Here is a 23,815-nt window from a genome sequence, read left to right on the forward strand (position 1 = left end):
ACATCAGAAGGTTTTAGAGTCATGGGCTGGAATTTCGCAAACATATCTAGCCCAAATATGGTGAACTGCGACCCAGAATCTGGTATCACTTGGACATTTGTGCCATTGAAACTGATATTACAATTGAGAGTCTTCCTTCTGGTATGAGCCAATGCATTTACAGTACCATTACAATTTACATTATCATGACATGGGGCATCACCATTCATGATACTGAGCACCACATCACTATCATCCTTGTCACTTTGACTCATCTAGATTGGATGGCAAAGATTTTTGAGACATCCACATACTCTAGCCAAGTTTCATTTTTTGTTACACTCATTTCAGGAAGTCCATAAATACCATAGGTCCCCATTATAGGACGCTGATTACAAAAAGCACAAAACCAGGCAAATGTCCCTGTAACAGACTAGCACCCCATCAAGGGCAACACAGACCATTAGGAGCTAACTGGCTTAGTCACAAAAGGAAGCTGCACATAGAGATAATACATATGTAACTAAATGACTAATGAAAACATGTACAGCTTATACACATCGAAGACAAACTCCGGGGATATGAAAAAAAGCCTTAAATGAATATATAGGAAGTGAAAAGTTTACTGCCACATATATTGCTGCTAAAGAGGACTCCAGTTAGATTAAGGTCAGTGGGACCAGAGTGCGTGCTGAATAGACAAACAACCCTACAGATGCTTGGCCAGTCCCAAGAACCATATATTTGCCCCAATAATAAAAATCCAAGCGGGTACGTGTAGACAACTGCCATGTCCATGGTGCTTACCCCAATGTACCTATGTCAGCCCACAATGCCCCAGAGGAATACCTTCAGGGAATCTATACTAAAAATGGCACGCTGCGATGAGCAAAGCTTAGAATCCCTTAAATGAAAAGGAAACTACAATATGCAACTAAAAGGCTTACCTGCTGACAGTTCTTGAAGGGCAAGAAAACCGGCAGCGTTCCAGCAACAGAGTCCCTCTGATGAAATAGAAGTGACACAACTGGTCAGCCAAAAGCCAAATTAATACAGCTGGCCCTTGTCACATGACTGCTCAGACGTTGTGTTCTGGGTATTAGGAGCACAAGAAACAACAAAGGACAACAATCGCTGTCTAAAGAGGACACCGTATTAGAAGAGTGTTACTGACTGCACACCCAGGAGGGTCAATACAAAGTCCCTGTACCAGCAGCCAACATGGCACCAAGGCACCCGTACATAGAAGTGCTCTTAGAAATCAGGCACCAGAGTTGAAGGCTGCCTGTGCATCAAAATACCAATACAATGTCTCTAAACGGAATGAAATGGAAAACACAAAGCAACCCCAAAATAAAACCATGGCATATGAGACTCATATTAAACCATGCTAGGTGCACTCACACATAGCCAAATACATTAAAGCCTAGCCAAAAAAATGGGCCACAAAGGGGCACTCCTGTGCAATAGGCACTAAAAACAGCTTCCAGAAATCCAAAACACACAAAAAAAGGAATGTTCCAATTGAAAAAAAACTGAGAAGAACAAGAAAAGAACCTAAAAGAAACTGACTCTATATGGTTGAATAGACTGCAGTTAGAAGTGACTGAAGTGTACAAAGGAAGGTGAAACTGAGCGATAGAACACTTAACGGATGGATGGCATTCTCCTGTGGAATGTCTTCATTGAGACCTCTCTCAAATGTTCTGAGTGTGCATATCCAGACAACCTGCCTTTCTTTACACTTGATATTACTATCTTGACTAGTATGTACCCCCACTGTCTCCAAAATGGTCCATCTCAGTTGTTTCTCTGTATGACCCACTTGCATCCAATGCGATACTAGTGGGGCATTTACTTTGCCACTACGTATTGCTAATTTGTGTTCACTGTACCGTATCCTGAACTCCCTCCCTGTCTCACCAACATATCCTAGGCCACACAGTCCGAAGATCAAATAGAAAAAAATCTTTGTTCTACAATTAGTCATGCTAGTAAGCTGAATGGCCCTGTTAGTTATGATAATCTGACTAGATACAATAGCTCCTGCACATGCCTGACAGGTGCCATATTTGTGGTTACCCTTAATTGGTTGCTGTCCAACCAAGGACCTCTGATCATTCGTATCAGGACTTATAGTAGAAGATTTGACTAAGATTACAATTACTCTTAAAAGCAAATACAAGCCTATTAAAAAAAAGCTGTATCTGAATTGGTATTTAAATTACGCCACTGTGAGCTGATGATGTATTTAATTGTCTCATTGAGATTAGAGTGGCGTCCTACACATACCAGTTTGGCATCTTTTTCATTATTTTTGTCTTGGAACATAGCTTCTCCATCATAGTACTTTGCTCTTTTTATAGTGTCCAAGACTAATCATTATGTATAGCCATGATGAATTTGTTTATTGGCCAAAATATCTGTATTGTAAAGGAAATCTGAGATGTTGGTACAGTTGCGACATAGGTGGAGGAACTGATTAAACGATATGCCCTATTTTTGACAGCAAGGATCGTAACTGGCAAAATGTAATATTGTGTTCCTTGCCAAGGGTTTGGTATATAAGGATTCTTCCAGGTGCCCATTTTGGTGTTTAATCCAAATATCTGGAAATGCCACCTTTGTCCTGTTCTTGTTGCTAGTGAACTTAAGGGTTGGGTCACAACCATGGGCAGAACTCACTCAATTGTTCCTCTTCCCCCTCCAAATGAAGAACACATCATCAATACATCTTGACCAATTAATAACGTTCTCATAAAGCGGGGCCCTCTCATTATATATGTATTTTTGTTTAAACTCACCTACCTAGATATTCGGCACACTTGGGGCACAAGCATCTCTCCTACGGACTCCTTTTGTCAATAAATCTGACCATCAAATTCAGACATTTTCATTGAGAATTAACACTTTACACTGAATAACTTGCTTTGGAGACTGAACTCAGGTGCCCCAAGTATTCTACTGAAAGAACTTAAGGCTTGTTGCTTGGGAATGTTTGTGTACTACACCTCCATGTGCATAGTCACCAACATTTCTCTTTCTGGGTTGTAATAAATCCTGTTAGAAATCAGTGGCCCTGTATACTTCACATATGAAGGTAGTTGTCTTACTAATAGCTTAAGAAACACCTCTACCTATTTTGAGAGGAATTTAGTAGCTGAACCAGTAGTAGAAACTAATGGGCGCAATGGGGAACTCTACATTATAATGTCTTTAGGGACACCATAAATAACTAGTAACCAAGTATAATTTCTTTTTAGGAACTTAAATTCTTTTTGGCCAATCGTGCCATTCATCAGTGCTGTCTAGGGATCTTCTTTTTTTTTTTTTTTACCCTTCTATCAGGGTCGCCTAATACTTTTGGGAAAAACTCCAGAGCTTCAAGCATGGCTTTCATCTGGTTATTGTAGCCCACAGTGTCTCATAACACTATACCACCACCTTTGTCACAAGGTTTCATAGTAATGTTATTCTGCCTCAGCTGTTGAAGTGCAATATTTTCTTCTCTGTTTAGGTTGTAGGCATGTTTTGGGATATATTGCATAATCTTTTGCACCTTTAAATACATTGCTTTCTCAAAAAGAGTTTTCTGGTCCTAGTATTTCTAAACTGGGAGTAAAGAAAGATGGAAGTTTAAGGCCCAAACTGTTGTGAGCACAAATATTTTCTCACTGCATGTAATACTTTTTTAGTCTAATGCGTCAAAACATGCAAACAGATCTTTAAAGAGCTCCAATCTATTGAGACTCGTTCTGGGTATGAATGAAAGGCCCTTAGGGAGACGAGACTCAATAGTAAAGTCAATCTGTTCTTGACTAAGATTGAATATGGGGATGTTATTTAATTTCTTCAATACTGTTGTCTTGTTTTGAGGATATGGGGTGTCGGATCTGCAGTTGGAAATCTGGTTTGCTGACTGTTCCTGGGCCTGTAATTCCCTCTTCTGTTCCCCAAAAAACAGGCTCTCGTATTAATCTCTTCTTCTAAATTGCACCTATTACCAAAGTTGTAAAATTGGTAAGAACTACCTTCACCTTCTGAGTCTTACATATATGAAAAAGTAATGATCTTCTTATTGGTCCACTCATGCCTGTCTGCTTGTATTGGGATTGTACCATTCTAGTTGTAATAATTATCTGAAAGGTAAGGGTATACCCTTGCTTCTGAAAAGAATGTCTTTTTTAAAATGTTTCTTTTTTTCTTTTGACAAAGTACTGATTAAAGGATTCAAATTAAGCTATCACTTACTCGCACCTGCTTTTAGCTTCTTCCAGTGCTGTTGACTGCTTTAATGTTTGTTCTAGCTCCTCTACCTCTTTCTTGAGAAGAGCCAACACCTCCCTAGCAGTTTCTATAATAAGCAACATCCAATCTCGTGACCATCTGTTCGAGATCAGAGACCATTTCTCTCCCAAAAACTTTAGGTCTATAAAGATACCTGGAATATTCTGAACCCTTAGGCTAATTGGTACTACACCAGCTTTGAGATATTCTAACATGAAGCCAGCATGTGCCTCCATTCCTGTATTTTTAAGATTTAGAAGTTTAATCATTTCAACTATTAGAGAAAGTAAAGGATCAATCGGCAGAGATGTTTTAGCCTAGAATTTTTATTTATTCATTGTTTTTTTTAAAGGTGGTCTGTATCTGTAAGTCCAGATGTTTTTATGCTTTCCATGTAAGCCCCTGTATTATAAGTGGGCCCCTAATGTTGGTGCACAGAAACCCACGACTAAGATGGAACATTTTGGAGAAAGTGGGGGGGTACATACTGGATGGGATAGTAATATCAAGTGTTTAAAAAAAAATGAAGACATTCCATGGGAGAATGCCATTCGTTGCGTGTTGCATTGCTCAGTTTCACCCTGCTTGGTACATTTTAAACAGTCACTTCTAGCTGTAGTCTATTTAACCACATAGAGTCAGTTCTTTTTAGTTGTTTTTCCTGTTCTTGTCAGATTTGTGTTCCAATTGGAATGTTCCTTTTTTTTGTGTATTGGATTTCTGGGAGGTACTTTTAGTGTCCATTGCACAGGCATGCCTTTTTGTATCCCCTTTTTTGGCTAGGCTTTAATGTAGTCAGTCATGTGTGAGCGCACTTAGCATGTTTTAATATCAGTGTCATATGTCAAGGTTTCTTTTGGGGTTACTCTGTTTTTCTTTTCATTCCGTTTAGAGACATTGTATTGGTATTTTGGTGCATAGGCCACCTTCATCTCTGCTGCCTGCCTTCTAAGAGCACTTCTCTGTACGTGCACCTTAGTGCTCCGATGTTAGTACAGGGACTTCGCATTGACTTTCCCTGGGTGCACAATCAGCCACATCCTTCCAATATGGTATCCGTTTGGTACTGCATTTGGTGTCCTTTGTTGTTTTCTCTGCTCCCAATACCCAGAAAAACAGTGTCAGAGCAGTCATGTAATAAGGGCAAGCTGTATTAATTTGGCTTTTGGCTGACCAGTTGTCTCACTTCTATTTCATTAGAGGAACTCTGTTGCTGGTATGCTACCGGTTTGCTTGCCTTTCGAGTATTTATCAGGTAAGCCTTTTAGTAGTGTATTGTAGTTTCCTTTTTATTTGATGGATTTTAAGCTTCGTTCATCGTAGCGTGCCCTTTTTAGGGGCGAGCGCAAAGCACTCCGTCCCGTAATCTCTCTTTGGGCTTTAAATCACGCCCATCTCGCGTCAGTTTCTTTCATTGGTTCGTGAGCTTGCCTTTTAAAATCTGCTTGCTTTCATTAGTGAAAGGCATGCATAAGTCATGCCTTTTACGGTGTTTAGCCCTCCTCGAGCTCAGCGACCAAGTACTGAAAACATACGAGGCTCCACGTTTTACGCCCGGTTTCTGGACTACTTTGTCTCTTTTTTTTTTTTGCAGCACGATCTCCCTTACCAGAAGTCGATTGCTTTGCATGACATCGACCCCGTTACATAGTTAGTTGCACTTTTGCTGGTTACGTAGATAATTGCACTTTTGCCGGTTACATGGATAATTGCACTTTTGCCGATAGCTTTCACTACGAGTGAACTTTTATTTCCCTTTGTGTGTCTGCTTTGCAGTAACGGTGGCCGTCAGCTCACTTATGCGAAACTTTTACTTTTCAGTTTACATGGCAAGAAAAGTCCAGTTAGTTATGTGAAACAGTTTTATTTTCGTTTTCAATTTAGGGGGCAAGAAACGTTCGGTTAGGAGTTTTCAATGCTAATTGCTCGAGCTCAATCAAACGCGAGACCCATTGCATTGCAAATGCTTGTTAGTACAGTTTCCCTGTGGTAGCCCTCTGGGGCATTGTGTGCTGACATAGCTACATTGGGGTAAGCCCCATGGACATGTCGGTTGTCTGCACGTGCCCGCTTGGATTTTCTTTATTGGGGTGAAGATATGGTGCTGCCATTCTATTTAATTTCTGGGACTTGCCATATATCTGTAGAGCTGATAGTCTGTACAGCATGCCCTCCGTACCTGTTGACCTTAATCTAACTGGAGTCCTCTTTTGGCGCAATCTATTTGGTCATAAACTCATTTAGGACTTTTTTCTTTTTTTTTATATCTCCAGCGTTTGTACAGCTTCGATGTGTATAGACTGTACATCAGTGGTTCCCAACCTGTGGTCCCGGGACCCCTGGGGGTCCACAAAGCCTCCACCGGGGGTCCGCACCAGCTTACAAAATTAAATAATATTAACAGATTAAGTCCCCAGCTTTCAATAATGACTCCTGGTGGTGGGGGGCGGGGAGGTCCCCAGATTCCAATAATGATAAAGTGGGGTCCACAGAAGTCAAAAGATTGGGAACCACTGCTGTACATGCTTTCATTAGCCATTCAGTTACATATCTTTTATCTATACATGTGCAGTTTCCTTTTGTGACTAAGACAATTAACTCTTAATTGTCTGCGTTGCCCTGTATGGGGTGCCATTTTGTTAGAGACATTTGACTGTTTTTTTGCTTTTTGTAATCAACATTCCATAATGGGGACCAACAGTATTAATGGGCTTCCTAGATTGAGAGTTTTTCCTCTCCCATCATAACCCCCTGGCCTTGGGTGATCCAAGCAGGCTTCAATATTTGGTCATTTCATTTTTGACATGTTTGGGCTGTTTTTTCTTTGGCTATTTGTATTTTTTCTCAGTTAAGTGATTTCCATCATACCTAAATCAATTGGGAGGTTCTGTTTGTCACAATTAGTTTGCCTGCCTTTTGGTAAGCGATATTTTTTTATTTAGAGATAGGTGCATGCAGTAAAAGTTTGTTGTTATTTAATTGTGCATCCACACTTCTGGGATTGTCTGTGTATTAGCCACTGATGATGGTAGAATGGTTGTGGTGTGTGTGTATGTGTATATATATATATATATATATATATATATTCATTCCAAGGAGAATTTTCACTGCACGCCACAGAGTCCAGTTAAACGTCTTTATTTAAGGTTTCACAGCCACAGATGGCTGTGAAACCTTAAATAAAAAGATGTTTAAATGGATTTTGTGGAGTGTGATGAACATTTTCCTTGGAATTTATAAATTCGAGGGTGGTCTCCTCCGTCACCAGCAGCTGAGTGCACTGCCCAGTTTACAATTGACTGAATTGTTTTACTACTAATATATATATATATATATATATATACACACACACACATATATATATATATATATATATATATATATATATGTTTTATTTTTTTATTATGCATCACCAATGGTGTTTGCGAGTTTGTTTTCAGTATCTGCAGCACCTGGGTAGGTCATTGGACCATAATCTTATTTGCTATTTGTATTTCCTTCAGAACCATTCTGGGGTTTCAGACAAGGTTCTTTTTCATTGTTATAAGGGCGGCTCCCACCAAAACACGCGTCAGCACTAAACGATAGATGACAAAACTTTGAAATGTAGCAGTATTAAATATATGTAACTTTGGAATATTCTGTAATTAAATAATCACGTATGGACGAAGAGAATATGTGCCACAAGTAGCAAGTGAAACCAATTGGGCCCCATTGAGGTATCGCATATGTAGTACAGACGCTTTTTCATCCTCCGCAAGACTAGGATGCTTCACTGATGGCGACGGAACTTCTGACCCAGTAACGAGTGTGGTAAACCATAAACACAATGTACATAAACATGACAATTAACAATTTGAACACCATGACCACTGTGGTCACTGAAGGAAAACTCCAATCAGTATAAAGTTTCAAAGCTTTATTTTCATAACTACAAAGTCATGTAAATAGTGAGCAGAATCAAATGGTAAAGATAAACACCATTGGCTGACCAATTCTCAGAAACAAGTTTAATCTACTAGCATCAACACCATTGGACATTCAAGAAGAATAACACATATTGATATCAAAATCACTTGTGTGACAGAAACGCGCTTTAGATCAGACTGCAAATACATGAATCAAATTGAAGTTCAGAGTTTTGATTCAGGAATTTCTGGACATAGTTTCTCCCTACAGCTATTCCAAAGCATAAGACAAACAATTTGGAAAATCATCTATCTCGGGTAAGTTAATTAACCAAGAAAAAAAACTATGCAAGTGTCAGCATGCTAACTTCTGTTCAGGAAAGCAGGTAAAGGAAAAATAACATTGCATTAGAATATACCTCTCCTTTGGGACAGCAGTAAATTCAGTTTCATCAGCAAAGCACATCAGCAAAAATCCACGTGAAGCAACATCAGGGGGAAGTGCAGAACATGGGCTGCATGCAGAAATCAGAAAAGCTCAGGGCGAAGTTAACAGTTTAAAATTCAAAAGCGGACTCCTCACAAAATTACTGAATCCATACCTAATCAGAAACGCTTCAACAAGTTTGATTGGTCAGTTCAATGAGTCCACATTACGCAAAAGGGGCAATATCAATTTAGAATTTTAGCACAAATCAGAATTGGAACGTTCACATGTTGTCCGAGGACTTGGTGAGAAGCCTCTCCTTTCCACGAGACTCCAACAATATAACAATTTTGTACATCACTTGTTGCAAATTTCTTCTCATGGTACAAGTGGTCTTCCTTCATTGTCATAAGAAATGCTCCGTTGAACAATGGCACTACTTTACATCCAGTCTAACAGTCAGTGTATCAATTCCTGGGTAACTGTGAAATAAAACTTACACATAAGATAATAGGGCTCTTTGCTATTCGTGAGAAACAACCTAATGAAAAAAGTAATGTTAGAGAAAAATTAATAATCCAGCACTTTTATGTTGTTGCAAATATGAAATGTACGGCCTAGTTATGCTAACAAAAATAGGCCATTAACATAATCATTAATGAAACATAATATGCAAATCCATAAATTCAGATTTAATAATACCTCTAAATAAGCAAAAGCTTTTTATTAATAATTGCAATCTTAGTCATAATGTGATGAATTAACAAAGATGTGCATTTATTTTATGCACACATGTAACTCTATACTAATAAAACATTAAACATAAATCAAATCATTCCTTTACTATTACTCCAACACTGATTATATTTCAATATTTTTTTAACTCGTTAGGAACTTTTTGGTAATTGTGCCTACCAAAACTGACAATGTCCATCACTTTCGAAGTGCGCGTCAGTGAAAATTCTTCTAGATTAGTCTTAAGAATGTGAATATATATATCTAGTTCTAACATCTGGTGCACTAAAATCATTACTAAAATTTACACTCCAACAGTCCCTCCTCGGACGGCAAACTATGATGTCACAAAAGGACACATTCTCATTTCAATGAGACAACTAAAAAGTTCAATGTCTTATATATATATATAGGCTTTGGTCTACTAAAACTCTTGATTCTCCACAGGTTCTTGAAATAAGTATTCCTCATTTTCTCAGTTTCAATCTCTTCCCTCCTCTATTCATTCTTAGCTCTTTTCTCTTTCTATGTTCTGTAGAACTTGTAAAATCCAAGTGCAACTAATAAACACAAAGCCACAATCAACAGGTCACAAGATCATTCCCACCATTCCTTTTCGAATTGATTCCCCACACAGTGATGGCTTTTAACACTCTCAGGCCATTTTCCAAGTCAGGGAAGTTAGAGATAAACTTCCTTATCTCCCTACTATTATCTGTTATGAACATGCAACATTGTTGCACAAGTTAAGCTATACAGACTCAGGCCCTTATTACGAGTCTGCCTGTCCTAAGGCCACCAGACCGCCACCAAACCTGCAGTCCGACAGCCACCTTATGACCATGGCGAAAGTGCCACCGTCCGACCGCCAGCATTGCCACTTTTTCGCCTGGCGACAGCCTGGCGGTGCCAGCAGTCTTAATCCGCCAGGGCAGCGCTGCAAGCAGTGCCGCCCTAGGGATTACAACTCACGTGACCGACAGCTTTTGCATGGCAGTTCCACCGTCATGCAAAGGCTGGCAGAGACGGGGTGCTGGTGGCCCCTGAACTGCCCATGCCAAGTGCAGGGGCCCCCAACACCCTGTCTCCACCAGCCTTTGCAAAATTCCAGACCCCTGGGATGAGAGATCCTGCTCTCTGGGTCCCAGAGCAAAGCACTTCTTGGGCAGAGGTGCCATCACACCTCCCCCCAGGAATGTGCACTGCCCTGCTAGTGAGCTTCAAAGGGCTTACCACCCTGAAAACTCAACCCCCAAGCCTGCTGCTAGCAGTAGATAGCTGCCCCCATTGCAAACCTCCACTATTGGCTAGAGCAACAGTGGGACAACACACAAAGGACAGGAAGAGTGGTCAGCCCCAGCTTGCACCACCCCTAAGGTGTTGCATGTGAGGCGACCCCTCTGTTTCATTTTCCTCCATCTTGCATGGAAGTAAAATAGCCAATCAGGTGTAGAGAAGTGACCTCTGCCCTCAGGAAGGTGTCACTTACTGGGTGTAGCCACCCAAAGGTATAAGACCCATGTCACTTCCAGGTACTCCCCTAAATTCCCCCTAAATACAATATTTAGTGGGCATCCTTAGACAAGAGAATCAGAAACCAAGGACAAAAGAAGACCAGCAACAAAGAAGACCCAAGGCTTGGAAGTTGAAGTCCTGTGCACCAAGAAAGGGCACCAAAACCTTCCTGCTGCACCCGGAACTTGACAATCGCTGCTGAGGGGTTACTTTGGACACTGGATGGACTCTGCAAATCCCCATATGACCTCTACACTTTGAAAATCCCTTTCCTACAACAAAGACCCTGTGAAGCCCACTTCACTGACTGGCTGCTGACCAAGTAACGGGATGCCGCAGCCAGACCAAACTCCACTTGAAGGACCGTGAGGACAAACCCTGCAAGTGTGCCAAGTTTGGTGGCACTGCGACCTCCAGTGGCTAAACTGTGCACTAGCCCCAGGTACTGGTCCCCTAACATCAAACACCTAGAAGGACAGTCCACTCCAGACTGTAAAAGGACCAGGAGGAAGCCCCAGTCAAGGGATTTCATAAAAACACCAGGACCTCCCACCAGAGTGCCCCTGCTGACCTGCAAGCGACCATCAATGAAACCTACACTACCTTGGCACTCTAAGGGGAACCTCCAGACTCACCTTGAAGTCCACCTGTGCAGTGCTTTTCCAAATGACCCCCCCGCAGTGGCCTTACACCAGCTCCAATTACTTTCTGCAGCTGCTGCCACCAAAACCGGGCGACGCCTGAACTTCTCCAGCTAGTCCATAGGACCCACTGATTACCTCGACATACCTGCAAAAAGAGACATTGGCAAACGTATTGCCTGATTTTCATATGCATTTTTAAAGTATTTTCTCCATTGATTCCTATGGTGCGTAATTACGCACAAAAATATTTTTGCTAAACTTAAAAATGTCATAACTTAAAAAGTACTTACCCAATTTTGATGATCTTGGTCTTAAAAATGTTATGCACCTCTGAAGTATTTTTGTAAATTGGTCTCGAGTTATTCTTTTGAGTGTGTGTCTTCCTTTGATACTGCATATACAACAAATGCTTTGCACTTCTCCAAGATTAGCCTAACTGCTCGATCAAGCTGCCATAAAATTTAGAGCATTAGGTGGTCTAGTTTTTAATCTCTGTAAGCCAATGTGTGGTTGCCTGGACTCACTGCTCCGTGTGCCTAGTTTTGCAACACTACATAGAGAGCAAGCCCCCTACAAGGTGCTGAATTTTGGTACAGGTCAAAAATGGAGCGGGGCACACAAACATTCAGTGGGGGTCCATGACAATGCTTTTCCACTACAAAATGCTGACACTCACAGCAGCTCCAGCTTTTAAACAGCCAGGCAATGTTTCAGCTACAGAATCCAATGTGGTGGAAAAATAAGCCACAGGCTTGTTTGTACTTCCATGCAAATGCATCAAAACAAAGTGCACAACCACCTCTTTCGCTTCAAAACAAGGAAGAACATTTATTGTAATCTGGCATTCCCAGAGCTCGGTACGGACTTGCTCTTAGCTCAGGCATGCATGCATTTGTCATCAAACGGTAGCAGATCCGGCACACCTGTGTGTGTCAGCCTCAGTAAAGGCTTTGACAAAAAGGGAAACATTCTGAATCCATTAGGGACAATAGCCAACCACTCCCCAAATACATTCTGACATCTGTGTTACTGGTGACTTCATCGGCATTATCACTGAAATCCTCTCTTGGAACACTTTCCTTGCACCCTTCTCTATGTGGTGACCTAAGTACTTTACTTCTTTCTGGCAATACTACAACTTCACTGGGGACACTATATCCATTATCACCCTGGAAATTTAACAAGGCAATTCTATCTCTCCTACAGCCTTCACGTGTGTTAAAGCAACCATTAAATCATCAAAGAACTGAAACAGGACTGAATGAAAGAGCATGTTCAGGGACTCCATTCTTTTTTAGGATCCGATTAAAAATGGATGGTGACTTTGTATACCCCTCTGGAGTACAACACCACAAATAGACAGAGTTTTCAAATTTGAAAGAAAATAAAAATTGACTATCCTCAAGCAAGTGAGCAGAAAAGAATGCCCGACACAAGTCACTGACTAAACCAGTCAGTTTCACACACAATCTGAAACCAAAATCACTGCAGGATTCAGTACCACTGGACAACATGGAACAACAATTTCATTTACTTTTCTCAAACCCTGGACTATGCTGTATTTTCCATTGGACTTCCACAGTCCCAAAATAGGGGAGTTACAGGGATTTCCCATAACTTTCTTCAGGACCCCTTGTGCAACAAAATTCTCAATTGCAGGAGTAATTCCTGCAATTACTTCTGGGGTCATATTTTAAGGTGGTATCCTCTGATGCCTAACTGGCTCAACGTGAGTTCTATGTGTCTGAGACCTACCCATTAGCAGCAAGATGCTTGTGAATCAGACCCCTGTTCCAAGCAATGATTATAACCTTTTTAATATTAGTGAGGTTATTTAAATAATTTTTTTTTGGATTGGAGGTGGCTTTCCTGAAGAAGGCACTAACTTGCCGAAAAGATACACGTAATGATGAACAGTGTGTCACTTTGGAAAGAACAATGAATTTAAGTCTCATGATGGGACAAAGAGTTTAAGCCAGACGCATTGATGAACAGTGTGAAAAAATTATGAATTTAAGTCATATGATTTAATGAGTAGCATGTTATATCTAAAGAGTAGAGGATAATATTCACAGTGCAAGGAGAACATTGTGGATTTGTGGAAAAAAATATTGTTTTTCAGTTGCAAGTGTCTAAAATTTACAAAACAGAAATCGAAGCCCCTCTATAACAGCAAAGGGTGTTTCAAACTGTTATGTTGTAAACACCCGAGATTGGTATGTCCTGCATATTCTGTCGGACTTTTTAAGTACAGTGAAGGGTGTGCAGAGAGCAAGTGCTGTGGAATGAAGAAAAGTGTGGTACACATGTGGTATGTGAGCAGGTTTTATATACGCGTTATTGTATATTAAGAAATGTGATTATGTTTACAATATTGATAAGAAATATACACCAATAAAGATACATGTTAATCAATTGTCGAGCCACATATAGTAAATCAAGACATTGTACTTTGAATATAATTGGTTACCATGGAGATTGTGTACATTGTTTGTGCTTGAACACAGTCATGCCATAAGTACTAAGGGCTCTTTCTAGAGTGCTTCACCTGGTATTCTGCCACACCATGTGGGGTAGCTGAAGTTGAACAGATAATGTGTTTAATGAGCCAACCAGAGGATAATGAATATTATGCAGTTTATTAGTAAAGTAAACTTCTAGAGTCATCCCCTGTATGCATAGGAAACATTCCAACCTAGCTTCTGACCTAATAGTGCTAGATAGGAGGTAGAACAGCTATCTCAGGCAGGAGCATTGGGATACATCCAACCACTTTTCAAGGTTACAGTGGTAGATAGGTTGAGATGCCATTCACGTTGGGGATACTCTACTCCAAAAATGTGGAGGGATAGGGAGGGATTATGGTCCAGTGTATATCCTCCCAGTCAATACTTTTAAGATACAAGATACACTGTTCCAAAAAAGAAGGAGAGGATACTATAGAGGGGGTCCTAAATTTCAGGAGCAAAAACCTCACACATCCAGAGGGATGTCATGCTTCATCAACGGAGTTGCTCCTCGTCAGACCGGCGCTGCAATGTCTGACGGGCACCACCCCGAATGGGGAGGGGGGGGCTCTTTGCCAGAGATCTTTATTGAAAAAATATTGATCTCCTAAATACAAGGTAGTCTGGATTAATATTCACCAAAAATTATAAAGAAAATAAAGTATCCAGTCACTTACATTGATAAGGAAAAATAATTCCTAACTGTCGCCCATCCCAATTAGGGGAGCGCACTTCCTAGGACCACACAGACCGGTGGTCAGACGCAAAGTCAATTTCAAAATGCTGCCACCACCATCGGTAAACCTACCCAGGTCCGTGTTCCCTGAATGGGCGACAGTTAGGAATTATTTTTCCTTATCAATGTAAGTGACTGGATACTTTATTTTCTTTATAATTTTTGGTGAATATTAATCCAGACTACCTTGTATTTAGGAGATACACAGTTTTTTTTGGTCCTGACGAAGCATCACTGGATCCGTATGGACCACCAGGATGCGAAACATGTTGACCCATGATAGGGATGGTTTGGAAATTCCCCACCCTTGTTTGTTCTTCAATATAGAGTGATTGATCATTGCTTCAGTTTCACTCTTATGACTATTTTTAACCTTGGCCTTGACCTTTTCATCTGGTCCAATAAATCAATTACCCAGTGAAGACTTTGAGAGCCAATTTTAATCAATCTCCTTTCGTGTTTACTCACTTTTGGGATCACTGCATCAATATTTTTTCAATAAAGATCTCCGGCAAAGAGCCCCCCCATTCGGGGTGGTGCCCGTCAGACATTGCAGCGCTGGTCTGACGAGGAGCAACTCCGATGATGAAGCATGACATCCCTCTGGATGTGTGAGGTTTTTGCTCCTGAAATTTAGGACCCCCATGATACTCTACTCCAAACGAAATTTCCAAAGTTGTGGACCTAGATCTTAGTGAGGTTCCTCAAGAGATTGAAAAGAACGTTAAAACACAATCTCCCGAAAACTCTGAAGGTTCAGCGAGTCATTCAGAATAAAAAAATTGGACTTCTAAAAGGATGACAACCATCACAGGCTGGAACTAGAATATTTTGGGGACTTGTGATGCAGATATCATTTGATAAGTGATATTCGTACAAACCTGCACTATCCCTAGCATAGCCCATTTCTTAGCAGACACCTTTACCAGCTGTGTAGTGCTAGATTACAGAAGACAGGTGAGGTAATTCACTTAGGTGAATGAGGAACAATGATCATTTTTTGCCCAAAGCTCAGTAGAGTACAGGTAGCACAGAATGTGGAAGTCGCAGTTACCTAGGGATATTCAGGAGAGATTAGCCCAAAGTCAGGGTAGCTTACTCCAGAACCTCTGGGAACAGCAGAAGATTTGTCTCGGGGTCTTTATGTTTATATTTTCTGGATGGTATAGTAATCCATAGACATGATCTGGAATCAGCTCAATGGGGGAAGAGTTTCTTCAATAGGAAGTTGGGTTTAGTAGTATTCATGCCCTCAAAGTAGTATTAAATTTGATGAAGGATTGGGGACATGGCCATTGAGGGCTGATGAGTGATAATCTTTCCTCTGGCTCTTGAACAAATAACTGCCCGAAAGTCTTCAGTGGCACACATACCAGTGAGCGCTACATTGACCCTGACAATATGCAATAGTTCAAGAGTTTGGTCAATGGAACGGGGGGGGGGGGAGGTTGGCAGGTAGCATGATGAACAACATCTTGGCCATCTGCTTTTCCATTCTTTCTAATTCTCAAATGTATCGCATGAAGTAGGCCTGTGTATGTGACTTTTCCAGAATCATAGCATGGCAAGACCAGCACAGATTGGGGTGGAACACCAGCAGCTCTTTCAGGGCAGCAAATGAGCTTGCAGTGAAGCTTCCCTCCACAGAGCTGCTCTTAACAATTTGTACTACTGAAATCCTTTCAAGTCCAACAAACGAAACCCCATTCAGTTTACATTATCAATTTTCATTTCACCCAGCCAGGTGAATATAACTTGGTGTCAATTGGTTGATCACTAACCCACAGGAGTATCATTAGAACCTGGAGTGGAAGATGAGGTTAGGCACTGCGATGATAGCCAGGTGTGCTCATGAATAAGCATGCTGAGTACTGGTTAATTAACATATATATTATATAGGACTAGTGTGAAGCTACCCGAGCTCATCATAGAAGATGCTTTACAAAAACAAGCAGACCATATGGGAGAATGCTGAAGGTCAGAAGTAACAAGAAGGTTAGAAAAGCATCTATCCAGCTATGTAGAATCCAAGGAAGAGTAGAACTACGGGTTAAAAGAAGAGATGCCCGCAAAGTCGTCTGTGCTAGTCAGAACACAGTATTGAATATGAAAACAAGCAGATTTTCAAAAAGGCAAGCCCACAAACCAACCAAACTGATGGGCTTGATATTGGCGTGGTCAAAAGCCCACAGAGATTACACCAGGGACAGAGCGCTTTGCACTTGGCCCTAAACAGAGAACATGCCAACTCTGAACTCTTGCAATGGTTATGGCAGACTGTTGAGGAAGTGACTTTAACCATTTGCTCATTATACTTTCTTGCAAGCATCTCTGAACTCTGGTGATATTTTATGCATTTTCTAGCAACCTACTGAAAAATGTGTGTAATTACAGGAATGTTATTTTTTTCAATCATCACACACAGGTACCCTGTCTGCCAGTGTTGCCAATCTTGAGCATTCTGGTGAACATCTATTTGATGGTTCAGCTCAGTGCAGACACATGGGTTCGCTATGCTGTCTGGATGATCATAGGTGAGTTTAATGCTGAATGTGTAGTAATAGCACTGCGTGACCTAAGGCACATGAAAAACAATACAATTGCTTTTCTAGGCTTCTCCATTTACTTTGGCTACGGCATCCATCACAGCTCAGAGGGTCATCGCCTTCCAGAAAATTCCTTGGAAAAAATGGACAACACCTCAACAGAAGAAACCAATGGAAAGAAAACCGAATCACTTGGAAAAAAATGAAACCGTGTAAGAGCTCTGTGGGGGCTCTTCAACCAAATCAACTCACCATTCGAAACCATAAACATACCTCACCCTAGGCTACAGTGATTCAGCTAATTGTCTAATCTCAGAGGAGTAACGACCCCGGCACGGTCCAACTTCCACATCACAGTACAAGAAAGATTCACATTTAGCAGCACATATTGAGTGGAACGCAGCAACGGGGCTGCCTAAGCCATTACACAATCTAAAGAAAGCAGAGAGGTCACCTCCACCTTAGTATCACATGGATTTCTGTTTTTCGTAAGACGGACCAAAAAGCCTGGTGCTCTGTCCATACTTCTCCACCTGAAGCACCTGGCTTCTGGGAAGCAGACCATAGTTTGTTTTGTTAGGCTCAAAGAATAATGCTGATAAGCTTTTTAAGGCAAGTTCCTATCTCCTAATGAATACCACATGCACATTTGCAAAGCACATATTTACATTTTGGGGAATCTTGGACCTAAGTAGCAGATGTTTATTGTTACCAAACTCAATGGTACTCAGGTTGTCGACTTTGGAAGCATGAACACCAGATTGAGCCTGCTAGTTTTTGGACTCGCAGCAGGAGGTCAAGAACAGACCCCTATGTGGAGGCATGAGTCCCAGAAGCCATCACAATTAGTCGATGAATAGGAGAGCACACAACCCCGCATCATCTGATGATTGCGCTTTGCAATGTGAACAGTTATCCTCATCTGTTCCTGTTATGCTTTGTAGGGCACACGTGAGAAGATTTTAATGTAGGTTATGTGCTCAATCTTTTGATTTTCCTTTTTACATGTACACACTGGGATTCCCACCAATAACAGAATGACAAATGACCAAAACCTGTCCAATTCTTGCTCATTCCTACACTATTTCTAACTGTACTGTTTGTTTTCCCTGTCTTGCCAACCCATTGTGTCCATCCATGCCCCTTTTAGGCATAGTTTACTGTTAATCTGCATCACACCATTCTAAATTCTAAATAATTTTTTGTAAAAAAAAAAAAAAAAAAACACACACTTATTTGTGCAGAGTTTGTGTTTAGAAATGGTGTCGGATGTCAAGATGATCAGGAAGCCAGAATAATGTTCCAGAGCTTTTGGAACTGTGACCAGGTGAAAGTATTCCGCGGCCTCCTGGTGCAGTCATGATTAAAAAAAAATGTGTATCTTTTCTTAACACTTTAGAGAAAAGGCTCAATAAGCCTTCTGGCCAGATAATTTGTGGTTGGTCACCTTACTTGTATGAAGTTCGGTACTTGAGGGATTCAATGTCTGAGACTTGACCAAACCATGTGTGAATCCGCCGACCGCCTGCCCTTCTGGAAAATCTTAGTTACGGTTGTTCATACTACCCTTCCCACCGCTGCCCTCTGTATGAAGGAAGTGCAGAGGTTGCAGTGGAGGAATACCTGTTAGGAGACTATCCCCACATTCGGCTAGATTCTCAAACATGTACTGCACAAAACATATATATATATATATATATATATATATATATATATACACATACACATACATACACACACACACACACACACGAATGATTAGACAGTACAGTAAGTAAATAAAGAAAATAATTAAGTTGATGCTTCGAAGTTACTGATGTAGATGACTTGATCCTGGTCATTAAAAGCATAACGGGGCGTGACGGCCATTCCAACTAGGTGTGTGAAAAATGCAAAATTATGGGTAATTGCTAATATGTCACTTACTGCTAGATCTTCATTTTGGATACAAGGATGCATTTTAGGCCAAAGAATAGAAAAATAGTGGCAAAACAGAAGTTCTGCTAACAATAGCTGCTTATGGTCACTTGCATTGTTCCTGCGCTGAAATGTGACCACAAGCCCGGCAAAGTTCGGAGATGCGACAACGTAATTTCAGAATTTAGCTTTATGTGAAATTTGCAGTATTATACATGCCACTGCTACTCCCACCCCTTTGACCTCCTGATGATATTCCAGGAATTGTTAGAGCTGGATCCCACCGAGCACCTGGTGTCTCTCTTGTTCATGCAGAGTGGCAATCTTTGCTGGGATCTCAGTCATTGCCCAGTAGGGCTCTCCATTTATGGCAATTTAGCAGAGTACATGTGGTTTAGATTACAAAACATTGCTCAAAAGTTTGACTTCCTTTGGACTACCACGAGTAGGCCGAATCTGGGCCTTTCTAAGACTGTGTTGTCTACTTAGTTTGCCAACCTTGATTTTTTTCCTTCACTCTTGAGTTGTACTTGTCCATCTGCACAATTATCTTAGGGTACCAGGTGACCTTTTCAAGGGCGTCAGCGATGATAGTTCGAGATCGATAGCAGAAGAGACAGGTGATTGCAATCAGTGCTGTACAGTTTGTATGAGTTAGGCCATGGCCTCACTGTGCGGCTGAATGGCACAACAGCTCGGGCTGATAAGATGGGGGAGGGAGGCAGCTCTTAAATGCCACACCAGTCTTGGTATGGGTTACGGAAGCTCCAGTGTAATGGGAGATCTTTATTGGCTGCTCAAGATAGTGATGATCATATGCAGAGTCACGGTCCATGGCTCAGGCCAGGTACCGGGACTCACAACTTGTCACGGGCCAGTAACTTATGGTTCTGCAGCAGGGTAATACCACAGCCTTACGCTAAGAGATGGTCAGTTTGGATGAGATTCACATTCTGAGTGCAAGGATCAACTTAGAGGTCCCAAAACAATGTCCAGTATGATGACCTCATGCCTGCAATGGTTCATATTGTCAAACATGCCACCCACGGATATCGACTTCTTCTGGTCGGCTAGAAAACAGCATGGAAACTCCAGTTTCAGTCAGCCTCCCATTTCCATGAATTACACAGCAGCAAGAACTATAGCAGCTAGGTAGAAGGAACACAGTTCCAGAATCTACAACTGGCCGCAGCAAATGGGGCTCGTTCACTCGCTGAGAGGGTCTGGGTAAAATGCGAGCCAGATACGGAATAACCTAGTGGTACTGTGAGCAGGATCAGCAGAGAGGATACGTAGAACATGTCTGCAATGACAACCACAGTGACCTTAAGTCTTTTGACGTATGATGTAATAGAGCTCGGGAGATGTGGCGTTTGAAATCGCGTCAGTTGCAGTTTAGCTTTCGAATGAGAAGTCATGTTGGCAGATTGAAATAAAAGTTACTTAGAAGAATCTCCACGCTGTCCGGATTACTTAATACATTTATACAACATCTTGTGTCACAAAAGTCAGGAACCAGGGATATTGTGGTTCCTGGGCAGTTGAATTTGTTGAGGCTTCCTTTCTGCATATTTTTGGGGGATAACTGGGCCTGTGCAGGATTTCCAGTCAGTTAGACACGATCCCCTCTCTTGCAGTTCTGGACATATCAACAAGATCTGTCCAGTCCAGAGGCAAACAGTCACCAGCAAAGGCCCGGTCCACAAAGTACGTCTTCCATGTGCGGAAGAAGTTTCTCCTCAATTGCTGTGTTAATGCCTCAAGGGCCAGTGTTTATCTAACGTGGGGAGACAGGTCAAACACCGGTGCCAACCAAAGTTCAACTTTTTTTTTTTTTTTTTTTTTTTTTTTTTAAGTATTCATCTGCATGCTGTCCCTTCAGTTTGTTTTACAAGTTCATCTGTAGCAGACTAGACACAATTGGTAATTCTCAGAACTATATTCAAGGCAAACGGGTGCAGCAATAGATCTTAGGTTCTTAGATCACAGCCAGTAGCACAGGAAAGGATGGGGTAACTTTAGTCTCACAGAGAGCCCTGACCAAAAGTAGTATGCAGTCAGTCACATGCACTATAAAAGGGAAGTGTTACAGAGACCGAAAGTCTTGAATACCCAGGAAAAAAGATCGTCCCTGGACATTCACCAGTCATGTCATATAGAAAAGTCCATATCTCCAGCTAGTAACATGGCAAAGCTCTCCTTCGAACAAAGACAGGATTGCTCATTCAACACACAAATACACACTCCCTCCCACCCCCCAACCTCCATAATAGCTAGGTGAACCCTTACAGGGAAGGGCCAGAAAATAGAACCCCCCCCCCCCCCCATGGAGTGCACGCTAACAATGACGTGTACATAACCATACTACCATGGTTAATAATAATCTGGTGTGATGGGAATTAGGTGTAGTAAGAGTGTACTACATTTCAATAGAGGCCAAATCTGCTGAAGAAACTCGATGTAGGGAAAAAGAATCACCCCCAGTAGACCAGCAGACTGAAGTCCAAAGTGGGTAGTGGGAAGGTTGCCCATTAGGTCAGTCCCCACAGATTCACAAAGCCACAACGTATTTATGTCTAAATATGTGGCGACGACCTTTTCCAAAGTACTATCCATGGAATCAAAGTTGCTGGCTCCCTACTTCCCTTGGATGTGGTCTTAGGCACAGCACCCCCAGCCTGCATATAAGGCTCACAACTCACCTCTACTCATGGTTTCCCTCTCCGCAGGATACTGAGCAGCGGAAGTCTGGTTAGGACTACATTACCCTCCAGACCCATCCCTCATTACATGCAAGGTGGGCAGCATTCTATCAAGTTGTGCAATATTGGCATTGAAAAAAATACAAAAAGCAATGCTGATGTTGTAGAAGACATCACCAAAAGAATAACAAGGGCACCACTCATTGAACAAGCACCAGATTTATTTGCCTGCTAAACATTTGTAGCCTCTACTTTAGAGTGTAGATGCCTCCGGTATTTCCATAGTCCAATGCTTACAGCAACACAAAGAAGACCCATGCCAACCAGTGCTCCACGCCTCAATTTTGGAAGCATAGATTGCGGCGCGATATTAGAGTCTGGGGGGATAAGAAGAAAGAGCATGTTATCGACGACCAGCCACCAACAAATGTAATGCAGTATCATTTGGCCCTTCTCCATCCCACATACCTCACCAGAGTAAATGGTAGAATCCCGAACAAATTGGTATACATGTATAAAGACGGGATGTCTCTCTAGCCTCAGATCCCACAAAGTACTCCTACATCATAGGCTAAGCATAATGTTCATGCGACAACTCTAAGGCAACTTGCTCCTGTGCTTCTCAACCAGTTTAATACTGGCCCTCACAGATTAACTCAAATCAAAAGTATACACAGTTCTGGCCCTCTACTGTCAGTGCTTCTTGCTCTGCAATGCTCAAGAATGGAAAGAAATATTTTGTTATACTGTGCTCAGTTTGTGAGATGGGAAAAGCTGCACATATATGGACCAGAGCTTGTAGAACCTATAAACACTGAAGAATGGGGTGGAGGGGCACAATCTGCTTCCAAAACTTTCACCAGTGCCCTAGACTTGGATAAGCATGCCTTCAGAATAAAAGTAAGAAGGGAGAGACTGTATGCAAAGTGGCAATGGCACAGAGATCAGTACTCCACAAAGGCAATCATACCTCCTAGTACGACTGAAGCCTTGTCATCATCAACGTTAAAATAGACCGGCCCCTCCGAAGTCACTAGAGTCTTATGCTCCATGTCCAACGCTTCAGTCATTCTTCTCTCTGTGAATAAATTATGAAGTCAGACTAGTTGAGTAGTAGGTGGGGCTGTTTACTAGATCTTGGAATCGACAACTAGTTTATGCAAAAGTATGAATCAATGTAGAACACAAAGTACTAGTGAGCATGGAGGGCAATGACTTAATAACTAAAGGGTACAATTTAGACCAAGGTAAAAGGAAAGAAAGTGCTAAGCAGCTAAGTTATCACAATGTAAAGTCAATGTCGAGAGAAGCAAATCTTACTCCTGAGGAATGGTGGGCAGGTAGTCAAACAGGTCTCCAGGAAGGAAGGGAAGCACACAGACGCACTGCAATGGAAGTAGATCTGCATGAAAAGTAAAGAATAAGGCATGTGAACGCGTCACAAGACTCCTTAGTGAACAACTAACACGAACCTCTACTATAAGAAATTGTGACTAATCCAATGCAAATCATTTGTACAGAGCTGGTAACATCAGTGAAAAAGGCCAGTTTCCTTTAAATGTGAATCTTACAAGGCTGCAAAGCAAGACTCGGTGCTAGGCAAGACTCCCTCTTCAAAACTACTTATTGAAGAAGCACCAAGTAGCCCTTAATTGTGTTGACCGAACTGGTGCCATTTTTGGAGAGCAGCTTTAAGAGTACAACCTGTATGCTAAGAAAGAAGATTGCCATTTCCTCAGTCCTACAGTAGTACCCAAAAAAAAAAAAAAAAAAAAATCAAAGTTTGAGCAATACCCTTTTCTTCACGGTTAGCATTGACCTGTTTGACAGTGTTACACTGGATCCAGTGGTTCTGTGAAATAAAAGTGTTTTCATGTAAACTGTACTGATGGAGTTGTTTTCTAATTCACGC

At 41.4% G+C, this 23,815-nt stretch overlaps 2 protein-coding genes across 5 annotated transcripts in view; one reads left to right on the top strand and one right to left on the bottom strand.

The window, feature by feature from the left end:
• Nucleotides 1-23,815, top strand: part of LOC138245722 (cationic amino acid transporter 2-like) — a 187,186-nt gene that overhangs the window by 104,476 nt on the left and 58,895 nt on the right. For 3 of the 4 annotated variants that reach the window (XM_069199577.1, XM_069199576.1, XM_069199578.1), the window contains exons 11-12: nucleotides 17,164-17,272; nucleotides 17,351-18,338. The exons of the other annotated variant lie outside the window; for it this stretch is intronic. In XM_069199577.1, the coding sequence (XP_069055678.1) occupies nucleotides 17,164-17,272; nucleotides 17,351-17,490 (249 nt within the window). In that variant the 3' untranslated portion in view covers nucleotides 17,491-18,338. Of the gene's footprint in view, nucleotides 1-17,163; nucleotides 17,273-17,350; nucleotides 18,339-23,815 lie in introns of those variants that run through there. 4 annotated transcript variants of the gene reach the window in all.
• LOC138245851 (zona pellucida sperm-binding protein 4-like) overlaps nucleotides 22,135-23,815 on the bottom strand; it is a 45,726-nt gene continuing 44,045 nt past the window's right edge. Inside the window, exons 10-12 of the mRNA XM_069199828.1 lie at nucleotides 23,224-23,305; nucleotides 22,874-22,981; nucleotides 22,135-22,280 (exon numbers count right to left, since the gene is read on the bottom strand). Coding sequence (XP_069055929.1) covers nucleotides 22,135-22,280; nucleotides 22,874-22,981; nucleotides 23,224-23,305 — 336 coding nt within the window. The remainder of the gene's footprint in view (nucleotides 22,281-22,873; nucleotides 22,982-23,223; nucleotides 23,306-23,815) is intronic.

This window comes from Pleurodeles waltl, chromosome 7 (genome assembly GCF_031143425.1).
Source record: "Pleurodeles waltl isolate 20211129_DDA chromosome 7, aPleWal1.hap1.20221129, whole genome shotgun sequence".
In the NCBI taxonomy this organism is placed as follows: Eukaryota; Metazoa; Chordata; class Amphibia; order Caudata; family Salamandridae; genus Pleurodeles; species Pleurodeles waltl.